We start from the raw sequence: 21,346 nt of genomic DNA on the forward strand, positions 1-21,346 counted from the left end.
CGAATATACGGTTACTTTTCTTACTTTGAGTTTTGGCAAATGGCAAATAAAATTCATAGTTTTATCACCGATTTTTCACTTCAATTTTAGACACAAGATGATGTGCATGCCAAATTTTATTGATTTCTCTTATACAGGATGAGTTTCCTACGATGTTCTCTGTGGGTATCTCGGAAACCACTGAAGATAGAGAGTCAGTTAAATGGGGAAAGAATAATTGCAGTTTTGTGGGGTCATAAATATGCGCCTTTCAGATTTTTGAAGAAGTTCATGGCTTACTAGATATTTCGAAAAAAAAATTCGGCAATTTTAAAAATTGTCCCTAATTCCGTTATAATCTATTTTAGACAAAAAGTTTTCAGATAAAAGTTGTAGATAATCACATCTCTAATGAGTTTGTGTTCTCCGATTTTTTCTAAAGCCTGTCATTTTTGACATATGACACAATCATATGTTTTTTTTTAAATGAAAACCATAGTTGGCCATGACTTAATTATACCAACACAATGAAAGTCATGTTGGAACCACTTTATTGATGCACGAGTATCTAAATTTAACTTTAATGTCTTGAAAACCGTTCTCTAAAAAACGTAAGTAACGTTCACCCTTGAAGTGGCCAAGAAAGGTTGAACCAATATTACTACACGCTTTTCTTCATTTGAAAAATTCATATTTACAATTTTTGTTTATTTTAATTTACAAAGTTTGGATGTGACAGTTTCACATTTCTGAGAGCAACGGCGATTGACTTGTTTCCATGGCTAAGTAAGTGAAACTAGTCAAGAAAGATAAGAATTGACTATAACTCAGTAATTTTGTGAAAAAAATATATTATAGCTTATGTCGCTGAAAAGCTTTAAAAAATGGCGCTTTTTATGAAGTCATGGCCAACTATGGTTTCCATTTAAAAAAACATGTTTGTGTCATATGTCAAAAATGACAGGTTTTAGAAAAAATCGGAGAACACAACCTCATTAGGGATGTCATTATCTACAACTTTGATCTGAAAACTTTTTGTCTAAAATAGATTAAAATGGAATTAGGGGCAATTTTTAAAATAGCCAAAAATTGTTTTTTTTTCGAAGCTATGAACTTTTTCAAAAATCTGAAAGGCGCATATCTATGACCCCACAAAACTGCAATTCTTTCCCCATTTCACCGACTTTCTATTTCCACTAGTTACCGAAATACCCACAGAGAACATCGTAGGAAACTCACCCTGTATAAAAAATATATACAGGGTCTTTTTTTCCTATGGCAGGATTCTAACGACTGTTATTCTTGCTATAGGTAAAATTTCTTGTGATAAAGTAACGTAAAGAATTTAGCGTGGGGATAACGTTTCGAGTTCCTTTTTCCACCTTTCCACATTGTCGTGTATGTTACAGTTTATTTTTTCCTTTCGTCATTTTTATCGATAAGCGTCTTGCGACGGTAAAATTACGCAACACAATTGCCTTTTCCTATAAAATGTACTACTTACATATTAATTAGCTCTTATTTTACATCCCCGTGTAAGCTGTACGTACGTTTAATATTTAAGATAAGTCCACAGGACGGGATTAGGGATATCTGGAAATATACTGAAAATGCGGGAAAATTACCATTGAGATGACCTTTATGCATATCAAAAAGGAAAATCGTCTAACTGACTGACAAATCTAAAAATGACTGGTCGTTTTAATGGTAGTTATCCGGTGCTGCGAATTATTTGAAAGCTCCAAGTTCCTTAGTCATGCATACTACGCTTACACACATATGACTAAAATAAATGTACAGAGCTTATTACTCTTTACTGAAGACGTTGGTGGATAAATCTCTGTAACCTGAATTATATGTTATTTATGGAAACCAATAAAAAATAATACTTACGATTGTTGTTTTATTTTTCTTTATATAACGGCAGCGCCCTTTTAGTTCTTTTAATTTTTCAGATTAAAAAAACCAAAATTTGGTATCTATGTATATGACATAAATCGGGATTCATTGACGTATTCAGTTAGTTTTGGTCACTTCCTGTTTCACCAGAAATATCTACAGCTTTTGATTTTTAAGTGATAGCCTAGGTATTTTTTATTTTATTCGATAGAAAGTGCTATTCTAAATAAAAAGGCATATAATATGTCAACTTCTGACATTTACGCTTAAAAAATTGTATTTTAAATTTCAATCTAGAGTGCCATGGCTGTGTGCCATGGTGGTACTAATTATAAATCAAAATTTGTAGTCATTTCCGGTGAAACAGGAAGTGACCAAAACTAATTGAATACGTCAATCAATCCTGATTTATGTCATATACGAAAATACCAAATCTTATTTTTTTATCTGGAAAAATAAGTTATAGGGGTAAGTTACTTTTGATTTGAACACCCGGTAAAGTTTAAAAAAATAGTGTCGAATTTCAACAGGCTAGACGGTATAGTCTGTCCAACGAAAGAATAGATGACAGTGACAGTTGTGTCTGTCATTTTAATTCACAGGTAAATTGTAATTTTTGTCATTTTCTGGATGTCGTCTATTGAACTCTTCACTGATTTGTTGGACAGACTATACTAAAAGTCTGTCTAACGAGTCGGAGAAGATTTCGATATAACACATCAACACATCCAAAAAATGATAGTTTACATACAATTTAACTGTAAATTCTAATGAGAGTTATACCAAATTCAAATTTGACAACTGTTTGAATTGTCTGCAAATCTCATTGGTTCTACACAATATAGTTCTAAATCCCCGTTCTCAGAACTACGTTGTGTCGCTGGTAAAACCAATGAAAATTGTACCAAATTTAAATCTGACAACGGTTTGAATTTTGTACAAATCTTGTTATTTTAAAGTATTGCCAGCAACACATCAGTCTAGTTCTGGAGGCTTTGAAATGACAGACAGAACTGTCACTGCCATGAGTCCTCTCCTTGGACAGGCTAAATACACGAAAATAAAGTAAATATATAGTTTAGTGAGGATATTACAGCCCCTGAAAGGATACATAAAATTATCTATTTTATTTACTTTTAAAAACAGTAGTAAACACACCATTTTCCATGCAATTTGGTATTCTTAGCAAAATAAAAACACTAAATCACCACAATACACCAAAACACTTTTACTTTTACACTGGACGCGCGTTTCACTAACCATGTTAGCATCATCAGCAGATGATCAAAGACCATTTGAAAAAATGAATGATTTGAAATGATTGAAAGAACATTAATTGGGTCTTTGATCATCTGCTGATGATGCTAACATGGTTAGCGAAACGCGCGTCCAGTGTAAAAGTAAAAGTGTTTTGTGTGTATTGTGGTGATTTAGTGTTTTTATTTTGCTGTGTAACATCAAAGGTTCCAATCCCCAACTGTAATTTTTGGTATTCTTAAACACAATTCAGTGCCAAAGCTAATGGCGATAGCGTAAAAAGCTTCAACAGTTCAGAAAGGGTGTTTTTTAGTAGAGTAATAGGAGGTATAGTTTCTCACAGAACTTTTTTATATTAGTGGATAAACTAATTTCAACATTTTGACTTTTTTACGCAAGAAACGTACTCTTCGTTTAGTTAGAAACTATTTTAGTAAACCGATTTTAGTGTTATAGTAAAATCATGAGGTAATAAGGAAATAATTCTAAGGAAATAATTCCTACTTTTGTGGTGGGTCCTGAGGATCGCCAGTTTTTCAACTTGTCTGAAGAATACACTCGATAGTCTGTTCAACATGAGGATCAATGACGGTTGTATCTGTCATTTTAATTCGCATGTAAATTGTATTTTCTATCATTTTTTTGGATGTCGTCTGCAAATTTTTCCCTGACTTGTTGATAGACTATACCTAAAGTCTGTCCGACAAGTGAGGGAAGATTTCGACCAAAGACGTCCAAAAAATGACAGAAAATACTAAATACCTGTGAATTAAAAGGACAGACACAACTGTCATGTAACTTTTCTTGGATACTTATAAGTACCATACGATCCAATGACTAAAGAATCCAAGCACAAATAACACCCGAGAGCAAATTGTGCCGATGTCACCAAACAGTGCCGTGGCACATATTTTTCTTAACCTAGCTGTTTGAAGCAATTTATTTTTTAAAATGGCGTAGTAGTTCTAGAATGTCTGTCCAACGAGTCGACCAAGATTTGTCCAAGATTTCGACAGACAATGCCCAGAAAATGACAGAATATATAATTTATCTGTGAATTAGGATGAGAGATAAATGATAGACAGTAATTTATTCTCGCGTTGGACAGATTTTGGTTATCATAACTTTTAAATATGGAGGGCAGAGGTAAGGAGAAAAATCTCTTATGGGACTTTATTTGAAAAAGTGGTCACCAAAATGAGAAGAATTAGGGTTCACTAAATAACCTGACAGTGGCGCTAACACGCAATAAGTTACTTAGCGGTATAAAGTGAAGTTAGTAAAAATGAGAGGTAACGTGCACTTTTAGAAAACGCATATTTATCTTCTTTTTAGTTATTTCCTGTTCAAAAAATCTTTGACGCTTCTTTCAAATGTAAAACTTTTGCTACAGCAGCGCCATCTTAGGTGTTTCCTATTTGATGACCACTTTTCAATACACGAAGATAATTCTCCTTACCTCTACCCTCCATACTTGTAGAGTAAAAGATTTTTACGTCGAAAATAAATTTTAAAGACATCCAGGCAGTTGAAATTTATTCAGATAGTAGAAAAGTAATGGTCCTTCGAGCCGGATTCGATAATAGCTTTTTTTACTTTTTACGAGCGCGAGGAAAAAGGATATGACGGATGAAGGGAAACATACACACACGTCTAACTCAAAATTAAAATAATTCAGTAAGTATTTATTAATATACAAATTAATATACAAATAAAATGAAAACTGTATAGATTGACAACTTTAAACCGCATTCTCTTTGCTTCGCTTCACTCGCATTCCTGTTTAAACATTAATACTTATTCGATAGCCGGTGGGCGAATGGCGAGCGGCGTTGCCGCGCCGCCCGCCATTCTCGCGCCGGATCCCCACGAGATTAACCTTAAAATTAACAACTTGCAATTATAATGTATACACTTTTCATTTATTCATATTGGGTGGCGCGCGCCTAGCGCCCGACGGGTCATGGAATCAAGACGAGTTTGTTCACGTGTTGTTGAGGACGGGCCGACCCTCCAGTTTGCTGTAGTCCAGGTGAAACTCTTTGGCGACCTATAACAACAACAGAAAGTCCATTAAGCGTTTATTGAAATAGTTATAAAGATGGATCACGAGAACTTGATTAATTTAAAATAAAACATCTTTCTAGGCTAAAAGCTGTAGAAGTCTGACACAATTCTTCTGTATATTAAAATCCGTGAATACACAGGGTGTTTAAAATATTTTTTTTTTTTTTTTTTTTTTTTTTTAATCATAAAATATGATTTATTTTTCATATCTTATGAGTCCGATTCTGCTTTGTTTCGTAGCTATACCTGAAACTTTCTCAGGTAAGATTTCGACAGACGATGACAGAAGAAAAGCAGATTACGTCCCATATTACCAATCTATTTATTTTTAAAAAGTTTAATAATTTTAAGTTATCTATGGATGGGTTTAAATATAAATCGTCATGCGTCGTGTCTGTGTTGTTTTAATTAGTTTATTGGTTTATTTAAAAATGACAGATCGTATTTCAATTTTATTGGTTTGACGGAACGATGAACGATAAACGGACGCCGATGCGTAACTCGCACCACAGATTTTTGTCATTTTGACGCTTGTCAAAGTCTTGCCAAATTATAGGTTATAATTTTGTGTCAACTTTGTCAAATACCACACCGTTTTGGAAGATGACATTTTGATTCGTGTTATTACGTGTGTTTTGTGTCTTTTTAAGTCAAGTGGAGGAAAAATCAGTGAAAATTAACAGACCCAGGGCACAGTTTATGGTTAATACTCGGTGCCCAGTCAGAAAGTCTTATACACCTCATCGTTAAAGTTTGTATACCATCTCGTCGTAGATAAGTGCATCTCTTATATGGTAGAAGGATCAAACTAAACACAGACTAAAAACTGGAGTAGCTATAAAATATCGACATCACACGATATGTAAATAATGGATTTCAGTACTGCACAAGAAAAATAATGTCAAAAGGTACTGGTTTAAAAAATTAAGATTAGAGTTAATTAAATCAGCAACCTTTAAGGTATAAAATTTGGTAAGTGTTATTAATAAAATAGTTTGTTTTATTTACCTATATTGTTTGGCTATTCCTGTGGAATAACACAACATTTTATGTTTGTACATAAGTTATATTGATAAATATAATCGCATAAATGCTGAATTTAGTTTCATAAAGCTTGAAAGTAAAAGTAGTTCTTTTTATATTTTTTGGTATGAGGTGTCTTGTTCTTGTTTGTTTTGTAAAAAAAAAAAAAAAGTTTTATTAAAATAAAATAACTCGATTTTCAGTTTTATACAGTTTTTTTCCACAATATTTTGAAGTAATCCTTGTCATCTGTTATCAATCAAATTTTAAATATTTCTACTATGCGTTCCAGTTGTACCAACTTTTTTTTTTTTTTTTTTTTAAATAAAATAAACTACTGAAATTAAAAATGACAGACACATCTATCACTGTCAAGGGATCTTCTCGTTGGACAATTGAAGTGTGTTTCGATTTATTATAATTTTCTTCCAAGTGCTTTTAGTGATTCGAATGAAATTTTGAGGACAAAAGTTACTATAAGTGCTACATATTTTAATGCTAAAAAAGTGGCGATAAATTCATCAGGGACGTGCATATGAGTTATCACAGGAATATTTTTCAAAAAAAAAACATATGCGCCACTGACTTCTTTTGATCAAAATTATGTAGGCCGTTTAATGCCAATTAAAAGTTACCTCTAAATATTTTGTCGAATTCGGCCTCCTTGATGAGATAAACGAAATTTTATTAATCACAATTAATAAAATTAAAATTAAAATCAAATTAATAAATTATATATTTTACCTAATTTATTATTAAATATTATTACTATTAGATATTATTACTATTTATCCAACCTACAGCCATTTCAAATAAAAAAATAATGGTATTTAAGATAATTACAAAACACCTAATTTTAAAAAGTTTTTACATCCTGTAACTCTAAAACTATGCATTTTCATATGCATGTTTATAGGAACTTTTTTCATATTTTTTAATGAGGAATCAATGAGTACTTATTTAAAACTTTTTCAAGTTAATGATATTAAAATTTTTTAACGGTTGCTATTAGACTTGGATCAAGGCAAGTTAATAAAATTCCGTTTATCTCATCAAGGAGGCCGAAATCGACAAAATATCTAGAGACAACTTTTAATCGGCACTAAACAGCTTACACTATTTTGCTAACAAGAGAAAAAAAATCAGTGGCGTACATGCTTTTTTTAGAAAAATATTGCAGTGATAACCCATATGCACGTCCCTGGTGAATATATCGACACTTTTTTAGCTTTAAAATATGTCGCATTTATAGTAAGTTTTACCCTCAAAATTTTTCATTCGAAACGCTAAACGTACTTGGAAGAAAATTATAATAAATCAAAAAAATATATATTAAGACTTTAACACCCTGTAGCTACGAAACAAAGCAGAATGAGACGTATGTTGATATGAAAAATAAATCTTATTTTTACGTGAGGAATCTCCCCACGAGAGATGGCACATGTTTTTTGAAACACCATGTATATCACCTTCAATCGGGGTTGCCATAAGCTACACAATTGTGTACTTTGCTACACATTTGTTTCAATGATTGCACAGCTACACCAGAATCGCCTGAGCTACACATTTTGAGAATTTACCTATTTCGTATAAAAAAATAATATCAGAACAGTAAATCAGCTGACAAAAGCTGATTTTTTTGTTTTTAAGTTATCTAAGTTAGTACATCAAAAGAGGCCGCAAGTGTATTTTACTTTTTGAATTGCCAAATATCATTTTCCTTATCAGTGTTCAGGTGTTAAGTAAAATGAGTATGAACTGGGACATGAATCAAGGACCAATAAACAAGAGCCAAAAGCGATAAATAGACAGGATTGCTTAATCCCTTAAATAATACATAATACGTACTTTGGTCAAATTTCACTGCTCAATTATGTCAATGTAGTTCACAGTCTCACTTCCACTCGTCTGCATTCACGTATGCAAAGGAGTATTATTCAATGCCTATTTCACTTCCTCCAATGTCAACAAGGAGAGACTGCAGTTTCTATAGACCAATTTGGCCGATGAAACAGTCCTGAATAATTTACAGTTTTTAAACAGAATTAACCGGTCTAATTTGCCCATAAAATCATAGTTTCGCAGCATAAATATTGACGCCACTGCAAACCTTGCTGGCATAAGAAGAAATGAAATGGGAAATGAATATGTTGACGTATACAAACGAGTAGAAATGAGACTCGCAATCGCTTTAAAATTTGGCGAATTGGATTTGTCTTATTGGATAGTTTATAGTTATTGGTCATGGATGGCTACACAATTGTGGCAACCTTGCCTTCAATCATAAAGAGACCTAAAGTTTATTCAAAACGAACGCGCACCAGGCGTAAACAGATAACATGAGGCATGCACGTGAACAGTAGCGGGGTAGTACGTAACACTAGTCTCTCCAAAAAAATCCTTTATGGGTATTTCACAACTGCACTGCAAGAAAATCTACAAAATAAAATTAATAAAGTAAAATTTATACTATTTTATTTTGTAGATTTTCTTGCAGTGCAGTGGCGAAATATCCATAAAGGATTTTTTTGGAGAGATGAATCCGCCACACAGGTATAGACATTTTTTTGTAACACTAGTATATTACCAGGGCCGCACTAAGAGCCGATATTTCATTTTATAAAGAATTATTATTATGTCTATTTTTATGCAGTGTTTTATTAGATACTCTTTATGCTTTATGATGGAAATTTAAACACTACTTATAGTGCACGGCCACACAGAAAGAGTTTTTTGCGTTTTTAACGGGAAGCGTCTTTTGCGTCTAAAACAAAATAACAGGATTATATAGGAGTGGCCCCACCAATATCCTAATAAATGTAGTTTGAAATGTTGAAAAAGTAATAAATTAAAGGATTATTTTCTAAAAGTGTTTTTTTTCTGCGCAAAAAAGGCGTAAAAAAACGGAAACAAATAATTTTTTACGTGTAACAAATAGTTTTTTACACGCAAAAAATATTTTTTTTGCCTAAAAAAGTTTTTTACCAGAAACGATAAGTTTTTGACGCGTAAAAATTAGTTTTTTACGTGTAACAAATAGTTTTATACACGTAAAAAATATTTTTTTTGCATAAAAAAGTTTTTTACCATAAACGATAAGTTTTTGACGCGTAAAATAAAAATTAGTTTTTTACGTGGAACAAATAGTTTTTTACACGTAAAAAATATTTTTTTTTGCGTAAAAAAGTTTTTTTACCAGAAACAATAAGTTTTTGACGCGTAAAAAAATAGTTATTTACGTGTAACAAATAGATTTTTACACGTAACAAATAGTTTTATACACGTAAAAAATATTTTTTTTTGCGTAAAAAAGGTTTTCTACCAGAAACAATAAGCTTTTGACGCGTAAAAATTAGTTTTTTACGTGTAACAAATAGTTTTTTACACGTAAAATTTTTTTTTTGTGTAAAAAAAGTTTTTTTACCAGAAACAATAAGTTTTTGATACGTAATAAAATAGTTTTTTACGTGTAAGAAATAGATTTTTACACGCAACAGATAGTTTTATACGCGTAAAAAATAGTTTTGTATCAGTAACAAATAGTTTTATACGCGTAAAAAATAGTTTTTTACGTATAACAGTTTTATTCGCGTAAAATAATAAAAATAGTTTTTTACGTGTAACAAATGTTTTTTTATACGTAATAATTTGATTCACTTTTACAAAATTTGTATTAAAATATCAATATTTTTGATAAACACGTGGACTGCTCACAAATACACGTCGCGTCACTACGTATTTCTAAGCCGTTAACACGTTTCGTTACAAGTAGCTCGTGTCAGGGCCGTCTCGCTAGCTCGTACGTCACAGCCTTGAATGTTTACTTCCAGCGCGCGTAAAGAAGTTTCACTCCAAATTGCTTCATAAATCATGTCCTAAAATTGCGTTAGCATCTAGTAATATTTACTATTCTATTATATAATTATAATTATTTATTATATTATATTATAATTATAACAAGTAACCACAACACTACAACATAAAAAAATTATACACATATAAACTAAAATTCGTAAAATAAATGGCAAATATTAATTATTATTTTTACACACGCCACTGGCACTAGCAGTAGATTGTGTTTATCGCCGAATATATACTCGGATGTCCCGGCCCGTCCACAATTCAATCCCAGCATCTTTTATCTTCGTCTCTTCAACGCTAACCGCGCCGATCTCGCCTATCTCTTTCTCACAGGATTGATTGTTGAACGGGCCGGGAATTTACGAGCTTGCGAAGTTACTAATTGATATCTTGTGACATCGACCTGCCGCGTCATTTGTGTGTTTTAATGGACACAAATCGAAAAAAACGCTTCAAACGGTAAAATCGCAAAAAGCGCTTGAGACGCAAAAAACGCAAAACGATAAAAACGCTTTCTGTGTGGCCGTGGGTTTACACATTGGCATGACCAATTTTTACCACTTTGGTATCGTTTAAAAGGACTTAATTTGTCCTGAAATAATAATCTTTTTATTTTGTTCTACTATTTTTATCTCCATTATTGATAACAACATGTTATGATCTCCATTATTGAAAGGATAACGACAATATTTGAATGTCGTCATAAATAGATATCTGTATCTACCATACTATTTGCAAAAAATGCAATGATGTAAACATTTAATGTTATGATGAAAATAAATGTACAAATCACTATCAAAAAAATTTCTTTATTTGTTATCGGTTTCAGCTATTGGGTAGGGGGTTAAAATTCTTCAAAAAAGCCACACATAATTTATGGACGCCTCTAAGCTATATTAAAAAGACGTTCAAATGACGCTAAGGAAAAAACAACAAAGGTAACAAAGCGTTTATTACTTTTGATATAATTCGCGTTATTTTTTTCTCGTTTCGACTTTTTTGACATCGCATATGGTAAGGTATTGGCTGAAACGAAAAATACCTAGGCAATAGTTACAAATGTGATCTGTGGTGGTCGGACGCCACTGTCGTAAAGGGGAACCGGAAAATTATATCTATAAAATAGATATGCCTATACCTTTCTCCAACTCTGGACGTCAAAGAAGTAGTAAGTGCCCCTTTCGTACGTTGGAGTCTTTTCGAGAAGAACCATTCCGGGTACTTGCGTTATCCATACTTTCTCCTCCATATGATACCTCCATTCCCGACTGTACCTATTAACACATTTATTTTGTTCAATTGTACATCAACTTGTACATCTAAGACTATTTCAAGGCAAAGTACAATCTTCAAATTTAGAGTAAAATATATTTGAATCGCCCTGTATATCTCTGAAAATGATCTTTATATGTCCAATATGAATGGCTGCGTATTTTACAAAAAAAGTAGGAGTGAAAATCATGAATAGACAACGGGATTTAATTTTTTTTGAAAACTGTGTCACCTTATATAATATGACCAGAAAAAAAAACGACGTCAGCGATGGCTATGAAATAAAGATCGCTGTCATTTTATATGTAAAATTATATGGGGAATGTCATCGATCGTCATTTCAAAGCCATCTGGACGCCGTTTTTTTCGATCATACGGTATAATAGGGTTATACTTAATTAAAAATAATATTAAAACCCCCATAATAAAATTAAAACCAAATATATTATAAAATTTCAAATTATACAATGCGTTTGAACATATTTTGATACCGGAAAAAAAATTAGAGATATTTTATTAGCAGTTTGCTGAGATGAGAAGGCTCTTATAAATATGAAATGAAAATTATGAGAAACTATCAATCATTTCTTCTATATGTATCAAAAGATCGTGAACTCTACATCTATTTCTAAATCGTGTATACTTACAGTTCAGCAGCTGCCGCAATTTGAAGTACATCGCCTACACTAGTGTAAAACATAAAGAAAAGGAGATCATCTTTGTACCGGCTGAGCTTCATGGCGGCAAGTTTATCCCTATAAAAAAGTAAACAAGATTTTACAACATTTATACATGACCATGTAAAAATTACAATTTATATATTTTTATGTGTACAGGGTGTCCCAGGCTGAGCGTGAATTAGAAGTTTCTATAGAACTACAATATCTAGATCGGAGATTTTTTGCACATTATAGTTTCACGAGATCTATCGATTAAAAATATTTTCAATATGGCGGCACTTCCGGAGATACCGGAAGATGACAGCAACTCTCTTATTTTAAATGGATACCCTATTTTTTATTACACACTTAAATTATTGTTATGAATTTTGATATCAAATCAACATTAACCGTTTAATGTATCTAACATTAACCGTTTTTGAGATAAAAAAAAATATTTAAAATTTTTGGAGAAAAAAAACTGGTTCTCAAAAAAATTTGTATAGCCTAAACGTCAAATTTAGTGATTACCACAGCCACTGTGGCATAAAGAGAAGACATGTGGCTATCTATTTCAAAAATTAAATTGTTTGAATGTCAAATAATATCGGCCGTAGCTGTCATGGAATTGAGAGATTAAAAAACAATCAAAAATAATTTTTTTCATATGGAAACCTACTTTTTTATTTCATTGATGGAAAGTAATAAAATATAATAATAAAATTAATCGTTTTTAAGTTATTTAAGATTTAGTTTTAAAGCGTATATTTTTCTGGTTTTTAACCAGTAACCTATGACTTTAAACGTCAAGCGATATAAAACTATATCTGGCCATGTCATATTGCCATTAGATATCACCAAAATACGAGACGTATTTTTATAAATTCATTTTATAAAGTTTTAGCAGCAGTATTTATAATATACGAAATTCAGATAATTAGTTTTTTGACAGAAGGAAATAAATTTCTGATGGTTTGACACTTAAGGTCAAAGGAAACTAGATAAAATCAAGAAAAAATACGCTTTAAAACTAAATCTTAAATAACTTAAAAACGATTTATTTTAGATATAGGAACATATATAATCAAAAAGTAATAAATTGAAAAAGCTTTTCACTAGTGAGATAAAAAAAAGTGGGTTTCTATTTGAAAAAAATGAATTATGATCATTTTTTAATCTCTCAATTCCATGACATGGCCGATATTATATGACATTGAAACAATTTAATTTTTGAAATAGATAGCCCCATGGCTTCTTCTTATGTCCCAGTGGCTGTGGTAATCACTAAATTTAACGTTTAGGCTATAGGTACACAGTTTTTTTCCTGCAAAAATTTTAAATAATTTACACCCCCCCCCCTGTATATTTGACAAAACCTAGCTGAAGCAGTGAAAGGAATGCGGGCAAAAAAAATCAATGTCAAGTTAACTATACAAAAGCAAAATTGTTTTTAGTGTCTTGTCTTAAAGTTTTCTTTAACTTCTACAGTTTTTTTTCGATTTATTATAAGTTTTTAAAGAAGATGATTTTTTTTTATTTAAATATATGATTAAAATAAAAATATCCGTTGATTTAAATCGCGATTTAAATCTTGATTTAAACCTTATGGTTACAAATTACAACACTATAGTAAACGCCACGAGTGTTTGGGAATCACTCCCAAACATTCGGGAGTGATTCATCGGTCGCTACCATGTGAACTAATCTGTTCAAGGTCACATGAAACTTAATTCCAGTGCCGTGGTGTTTCAAGTCATATAATAATCAATATATAATCTGTTGTAATTTGTTGTTTTACCTGTCAAAGTCTTGTCAAAACATATATTTGGTTATAAATATAAAATGGAATGCCCCATTGGTCGCACTGCAAGCACACCAATGGACTGACGCACAAAAACGAATCAATCAAAGAAACGCGATATAGTATCGTCTTTGTCAATCACGCTAACATTTTAGAATAAGTAGGAGGAGCGCAGGCAGATGATTAGATCGGGCTTTAAAAACCTACGTCTGCGGTAAAAATTAACGTTTTTAATGTAAAAATGATAGTGCGCATGTCGATTCTAACTTCATCAAGTGATGAATCACTCCCAACCATTCGTGGCGTTTACTCTATTATAGTACGGATCAGGTAAGAAATAGCCACAAGCGTCATGCCACCAACAATCACCTTCTCTCTCGAGTCAATCACGGATGCGCTTGTACAAGAGAGGCAAACGATGCCTAGGTGATGACACTCGTAGCCTTTTCTCAGCTGATCCGTACTCTAACAATAAATCATACTGACCTGATCGCGTGGTTGATGAGGTACTCCGGCGGCACGTGGAAGTCGACGTCCTGCGGGCGGCAGGGATGGTCCGCCCAGGGGCCGCCGAACGAGGGGTAGAGGTTCTCGGGCGAGTTGAGATTGAGCCCGAGCGCCGTCAGGTCCTGGCCCAGCGCTAGGGAGACTAGGTTGGGGTCAGATTCGGCGGCGCGGATGAACGCCAACAGGCCCACCACCCCGAACTGGTCAGATACCATGTTGGCGGGGATGTTGCTCACTCGGCCGTCGGGCGTCGATCGGATGCCACCTGAAAGTCATACTCAATACATACAGTATGTCCCAGGATTGTCTTTACAAGAGAAACACTTTTTTATTATTGACATTTTGAGAAAAATGCATTCTTAGATATCTCAGATAAAAAGAGAAAAGTGAAACGGAAACGACAATTTTACGAAACCAGTGATAATGAAACTCTATTTAACGCTAGGGACGATTTTAGGATAAATGTATTCAATGTTATTATTGATAAATTAATTCTTGAAATTTCCTATACAGGAAAAGTGCCTACAATGACTTTTCAACCAAATTTTGTTTCTTTAGTGATTTATTTACTTTAAGTATTGACGACATTACCGATAAGTCCAGACATTTAATAACCTGTTATCCAAATGATTTAGATGAGTCAATGCCTAATGAATTAATACATTTTCGTGAATTTTTAAAATGCATTAAGTCAGCAAAACCATCTGCTAGAGAGCTTCTTAAAGTAATTTATGAAAAAAACGCTCAAGACCTGTTTCCAAATACTTTCATAGCATTCAGAATCTTAACATGTACCTTTATTACTAACTGTTCTGCTGAACGCTAGTTTTCTGCATTGAAACGTATTAGAACTTATTTACGGTCCACTATGGAAAAAGAACGTCTAAATCATTTGGCAGTTTTACATATTAAGTCCTTTTTAAACTTTTAAAACCTTATAAAAACGATTACGAAAATTACGATGAAGTAATTGATAATTTTGCGAACAAAAAAGTACGTAGGAAACCTTTGTAGGCATGCATATAAGCAAACCTTATAGTTTTGTTGTTCGTTGGTTGTCATTTTATATGAATATTTTAATATTTATTTTATGTTCTGTGTTGATCTGTTCTGTCGGTCTATTCTGTTATTGGTCCTGTATTCAAATAAATGTTTTTTATATCCGTAATTTTTTTAATTAAAAAAATTGTTAAGGGACGGCAATTTTTTTTGGCCTGGGGCGGCAACTTCGTTAAATCCGGCCCTGATTGTAGATATGGTAGTCATATACATATAAAAAAATATGCTGCGAATATACAGCATAAATTCTTGTCCCAATATAAACATACAGGGTGTCCCAATATTCCGTGGACATCGAACTACTACATATATTTGGAATCAAAATAAGCTCATTATTAGACACAATTCAACCTCTATACAAAAGTGCCTAGTTTGTCCACAACAACGAGGCCATCAAACTTTAAAAAATTATACACATTTTAATGGAGGACTGTTCCGATTTGAATGAGATTTGGCGTGTTTATGTTTTGCTAAGCTCTTTAACATTTGACTTTCACAAAAATCAAGAAAAAGTACGGAAAAGGTGAAAATTCCCTTACTCCTACATAAATTTTATTAGAAATATTTTCCAATTCCACGGAAAGCTGATTTTTTTTTTGTAAAATAGCCCATCTAGTATTTACTACATTTTTTGTCTCTTGTAAGAAAACGCTACCGTGCATAATATACATTTTTTCGAAGCTGACTTATTAAAAATATTTCTCGTCGCATCAACTTATGTAGGCTCTTAAAATATGTGTAGTGTATGCACTTATACTCTAACACACATGATATTTCAGAATAAGCTTCATAAATTTTAAATTTATACGAAGCGTTTTTTATCCGTCCAATTTTTCTTCAACTTCAATTTCAAATAAAACATTTGATTTGCAACTGTCCAATCAAAGCGCTCACAACTAGCACATCGTAAGGTAGAACGTTACGAGCAGACAAAGCGTAACACTTACCCGTTTGCTTGTTACCAGTCTTGTCCATAGAAATGTTGCCCGACTGCGCCGCCGTCTGCTGCGCCTGTCCGTCGACTCCGCCCTCCTGCGCGCTCTTCTCGTCCGATTGGCTGCCGGCCGGCGACGCGCCCTCCATCCGGTTCTGCGTGCCGGGCAGCGCGGGGAAGTCCTCGTTCGACATGGTGAACTCGCTCGACTCGGACGTCGGCTGAAACGTCACATTTCGATTCGATTATTTTAGTCTAAGATCCGGCTGCAGGACTAGTACGTTCATCACGTAGTTAATAAAAAGATGTTACATATACCGTATGATCGAATAAAAACGGCGTCAGCGATGGCTATGAAATGAAGATCGCTGTCATTTTATATGTAAATTTATACGGGAAATGTCATTGATCGTCATTTCCAAGCCAACTGGACGCCGTTTTTATTCGATCATACGGTATTTATGAATGGGGAATACACTTTTAACAGGGTGTCAATCAAAAAGTGCCCGCCAATATGTTTAATTAAATTAATATTAATTGATTTTCGAGAAGAAATTACGTTTATAACGTACAGGGTGTCCCATTTTCGTGTGTTTTACGGGGTATCTCTCGCTTATGCGTAGAGATACAAAGACGCGGTTTTCACATCACTGTGCTACTTTCTTATGAAACTAATGATGCTATCTGCTATACAATATTTGTCCTAGCCCTCATAGTTCCTGAAATACAGGGCGAAAATGTTGCATTTTTCGACCCCTCTTCATATATCGGTTATCTTATATTATCGAAAAGGTAAAAACTGAGACCAGTAGACATTTTCACGTAGAACCCAGTGGCGTAACTAGTTTTTCATTGAAAGCTGTTATTCTCGAAATATAACCTAAATATTTGTGAAGCATTTCGGTACGGTAAAAATTATCAGTGACGCAAAATTTGTTAATTCTATCAGAAAAAATGATAATACATACGGTGTACCATTTAAAAATTTGAGATTACTTAATTTTAAACAGTCGAAATTCATAAATCATAGCTAATAACTGGAAGTCGGGCGAGCCTACCAAAAACACGTCGCGAGTTAGCCGCGAGATTTTTTTGATCGGCCGTCGAAAAACCGACAGGGGACGGATAGCAATGAGGCTTCGTGGGCAGTCTCGCGAGGTTCTCGCGAGACCCGTCCACACTTAGCGAAATTTGAATGTCTCGCGCTTGGCTCCTCAGGTCTGACGCACCATAAGCCGCCTCGTGTGTCCTCACCGTAAGTGTTGTCTAGTATTATCCTTATTAACTAAAACTTAGTTTAGGTAGTAAGACGGAGAGTAAAACCTTCGTTCGCGCAACATTCTCTTAATTTTAAACAATCTTTTCACTACTATTTAGAAGAATCAGTAGAGGTATTTTGGGGGAATTGTTAATAAGTATTTCTGCGAGAATTTAGTGAGAATTGTAGGAATTATAGGCAATTAAGAATAATTAAGAGGAATTACTAGGAATTAGCAGGCATTCTTAGGCATTATTAGGTATTATGGGGAATTGTGGGAATTACGTAGGAAATGTCAATTTAATTACCAAATTAGGCATTCGTGTACAAAAATTTGATCAGCGGTTTACCCCTTGAATATACCCTAAACTTATTTTCATAAATAAGGTAAAAAATATATTTTTTGACTTTTTAACATAGGCAGCCGGTTTATAATAGATAGTCATGACAATTAAATAAAATTTATTGAACGTCAAATTTTGGCTATTGTCTTTTCCATGCTAGTTTCCGTGTTTTTTGATTCACTATAGGTACTAAACATGACAACGAAGATTCTGATGCTGCAGCAGAGCTCTATTTGAACAGGTAGGTTACTAGGTACAGGTATCCTTGTAATTAAAATATTGTAATTTATCGTATTCCAGATATCCCGAAAGAAGACAGCCAGATAAGCGCATATTTCGGAAAATAGAGAGCAACCTAATTCAATATGGATGTTTTAAAAAACCCAGATTAAAAAGGTATAACAAAGAAAATGAAGAATCTGGGGTAAATGTTTTGGGATCAGTTGAAGCCACACAGAGACATCTTGTAGATGCATAGAGGAAGATGTGGGTGTATCTAAAACCAAACTGTAAAAAATTTTAAAACAATGTTTAGCAAATAGTATGAGCTTTAGTTTATTTTTTGAAATAAAAAGTTTTGTAGAAAATCATGTTTTATTTTAAGAAGTTTTGAGTAGGAGTATTTATAAGAAAATCAGAAATACTATCATAGCCTTTATATAATTTCTGGAAAAACCTTAATGTTTGAGCGAGGTTTGAAAAAATGTTTCGCCTGTAGCATATACATATAACTAAATATACTCAGTGTTCACTATTTAACCCCGTGTGCTGTTTCCGTGCCATAAAAAAAAGACAACATAGCTCCATATTAATGCTGCATAAGTCTATTTCACCCGGATATCGATTGAACTGCGATTGCGCCAAACTCCGATTGATTGTTGTTTTAGTTCTGTTTGGATTACTTTTTATTTGTGCGCGGAAAAAAGTAATTTTGTTTAGTTTATTCTTTCCAACTATTTTTTGATATTTTTCCATATAAACTCCATGATAATGTGTTATAAATAATAAAAATTTAAATAAAATTGAAGGTTAGGTGAAATGTCAGCCAATCACTTCAATTCAAAAACACCGACCAATGAAAACTTCTTCAGGTAAGGCATGCAAAGTTAAATGAATATCCGGGTGAAATAGACTTTTGCAGAATTCCATATTTCTCTTTCACTGTTTGGGCTTCACTTTTTAGAGATTAGGCTGACTATATGTAGTTATATGTATATGGCCTGTAGCTCTTTTTTAACCCCTTGTTCTCTATTTTTAGTTTGAAAGTTGGCAATCAAATATAAAAGCTGCATAGGCTCATTTTCAGTGCAGTTTATGAAAAAAAATGACGGAAAGCAAAATTACTTGGTTAAATAAAATAAAATAAAATAATACTCTTTTAAAACTATATTTTAAACACTCGAAAAATGTATTTTTTTACCTTATTTATGAAAATAAGTCTAGGGTATATTATATTTTTAGAAAGCTCAAGACAAAGCAAATTTAATAAAAAAATAATATACAGGATGTCCCATTTAAAAAAAACAAAAGTTCAGGTTATATTTCGAGAATGACAGATGACAGCTCCCAATGAAAAACTAGTTACACCACTGGATTCTATGTGAAAATGTCTACTGGGCTCAGTTTTCACCTTGTCAATAAGTTATGAGATAATCTAGATACAAAGGGGGTCAAAAAAGGCAACATTTTCAAATTCACCCTATATTTCAGAAACCAAGGGGGCTAGAACAAATGTGTGTAGCATCTTTAGTTCCATAAAAAAGTAGCTAGTGATATGAAAACTGCATGATCTACTCATAAACAAGAAACACTTTAAAACAGATGAAAATGGGACAACCTGTAAAGGTCTGGCATTATAGATATTATACAATATAGCTTACGACCCATACAGGAAATGATACAAACAAATTTGTTTATAGATAATGTTAGGTAGAGGTGATTATTTTAATTTTTATACCTTTTGTTTTACACTTTTTTACTAAATAGTTGAAAAGAAAGAGTTTTCCTTGTTTTTTAATCGAAAAAAACACCTACCTACTAGAGACACAGAAATCCTAATGAAGCTGTATTTTACAGCTCAATATTTCTACAGGGCGTTAGGGTTTTTAAGGAATAAATATATTATTATTCACCTGCTTGACCATTCCAACATAGGGTTTCGCACCAGGCATGGGACTCGGTTGTGGTACATCTCCCGAATTTCGGTTAGTTAACGATGGAAATTCACTAAGGTCTAACAGTGAGGGAGTGTTCGCATCGCCCGATCCAAAAACAGAATTAAAGGAACTGTAACCGCCCAAACTGTTCATCGATGCATTAATATTACCCATTTGGTTCGAGTTGCTAAAAAGTAATAAACACACTCAGTAAATTCTTAAGTATAACACAAGGCAAATTTGGCTTACAAATTTAAACAAACATTCATTTGAAAAAATCTCAATATACAGATAAGAACGATGTTAATATATAAATTATGAATAAAGGCACATTTTAAACATTTTCTCACTAATTATTGCTTAATATCAATTAGAAACACAGCATAAACAATAAATATAAACATCTATGTGACAATTACACTTCATTTGATGTAGGTTATGTTAATTCAATAAAATTATAACAAAAAAAATCGTTTTTATTTCTATCAACTTGATTTCGTAGTATCAATTTTTTTATGAATGGTTTAGACTTGACGTGAATTGTTTTTCGAAAAAATCTTTGAGAATATTCAGTTATATTTCCGTCTAGATTAACAAAAACGAATTTACTTACCCCATTGAAGGAATGGTCCTTCTTTCCGACGGTGGTCTTTGACCAAAAACTGGAGTAACATGTCCCGACACAGAGTTACTGGGAAAACTAACACTAGATCTGCCGAGGCTGTTACCTCCTATGTTTCTTGTAAAGTTCAAATTCGCCATGGCTATCTGTTTAATACAGCCCAGCAGCCACTTTTTCGCATAACGACCGCCCGCCGCCGGAGATCAGTTTTTAGCACTTTTTTTCGCGATGAAAAATACAAACATATTAATTAAAAAGTAGACTAAATGTAAATGCGACCTGGAGATGGTTCGGTTGAGAGATCGGTAGCGCGCCACTAAAGGTTGACGGTTGTTGGTCCTATAAAGTTTTTTTTTGCGGGATTAATATAATTAACAGTTAAACGATGTTTGCAACAATTTCTCTGTAAATAAATGTTATTGTCCATCTGAATTCCGCCATTACTATTACATATCTGTCAACAGTGTCAGTGATTGTCAAAAGATTTGCTGTTCAAAAAACAGTTCTCTTTTGTATCGAAAGAGCAATAACAATAATTAATAATTTTTTTTTCTACTCCAACATAGATAGCATCTTTGATGAAAAAATTATCTATAGCAAATAATTATATATGATCTGTAATAATCTGTAGCAAAATATGAGCAAAAT

At 33.0% G+C, this 21,346-nt stretch overlaps 1 protein-coding gene across 1 annotated transcript; it reads right to left on the reverse strand.

Moving 5' to 3' along the window:
- Positions 1-4,799: 4,799 nt before the first annotated feature.
- Positions 4,800-21,161, reverse strand: LOC115890421 (CCR4-NOT transcription complex subunit 2). Its single transcript, XM_030910648.1, has 7 exons — positions 20,690-21,161; positions 20,053-20,263; positions 16,332-16,539; positions 14,305-14,590; positions 12,006-12,113; positions 11,225-11,360; positions 4,800-5,185 (listed from the first exon to the last, which is right to left on the reverse strand). The coding sequence occupies exons 1-7, from the start codon at positions 20,836-20,838 to the stop codon at positions 5,120-5,122; spliced, it is 1,164 nt and encodes a 387-aa protein (XP_030766508.1). The 5' UTR covers positions 20,839-21,161; the 3' UTR covers positions 4,800-5,119.
- Between the last annotated feature and the right edge of the window lie 185 nt (positions 21,162-21,346).

This window comes from Sitophilus oryzae, unplaced genomic scaffold, assembly GCF_002938485.1.
Source record: "Sitophilus oryzae breed Bouriz unplaced genomic scaffold, Soryzae_2.0 scaffold_864_pilon_pilon, whole genome shotgun sequence".
In the NCBI taxonomy this organism is placed as follows: domain Eukaryota; kingdom Metazoa; phylum Arthropoda; class Insecta; order Coleoptera; family Curculionidae; genus Sitophilus; species Sitophilus oryzae.

Coding starts and splice junctions, on each gene's coding strand:
- LOC115890421 (XM_030910648.1), bottom strand. CDS start 20,838: ATGGCGAATTTGAACTTTACAAGAAACATAGGAGGTAACAGCCTCGGC. Junction 16,540..20,052: donor ATGTTGGAATGGTCAAGCAG/GTGAATAATAAT, acceptor GTGACGTTTCAG/CCGACGTCCGAGTCGAGCGA. Junction 11,361..12,005: donor ATTGCGGCAGCTGCTGAACT/GTAAGTATACAC, acceptor ATGTGTTAATAG/GTACAGTCGGGAATGGAGGT.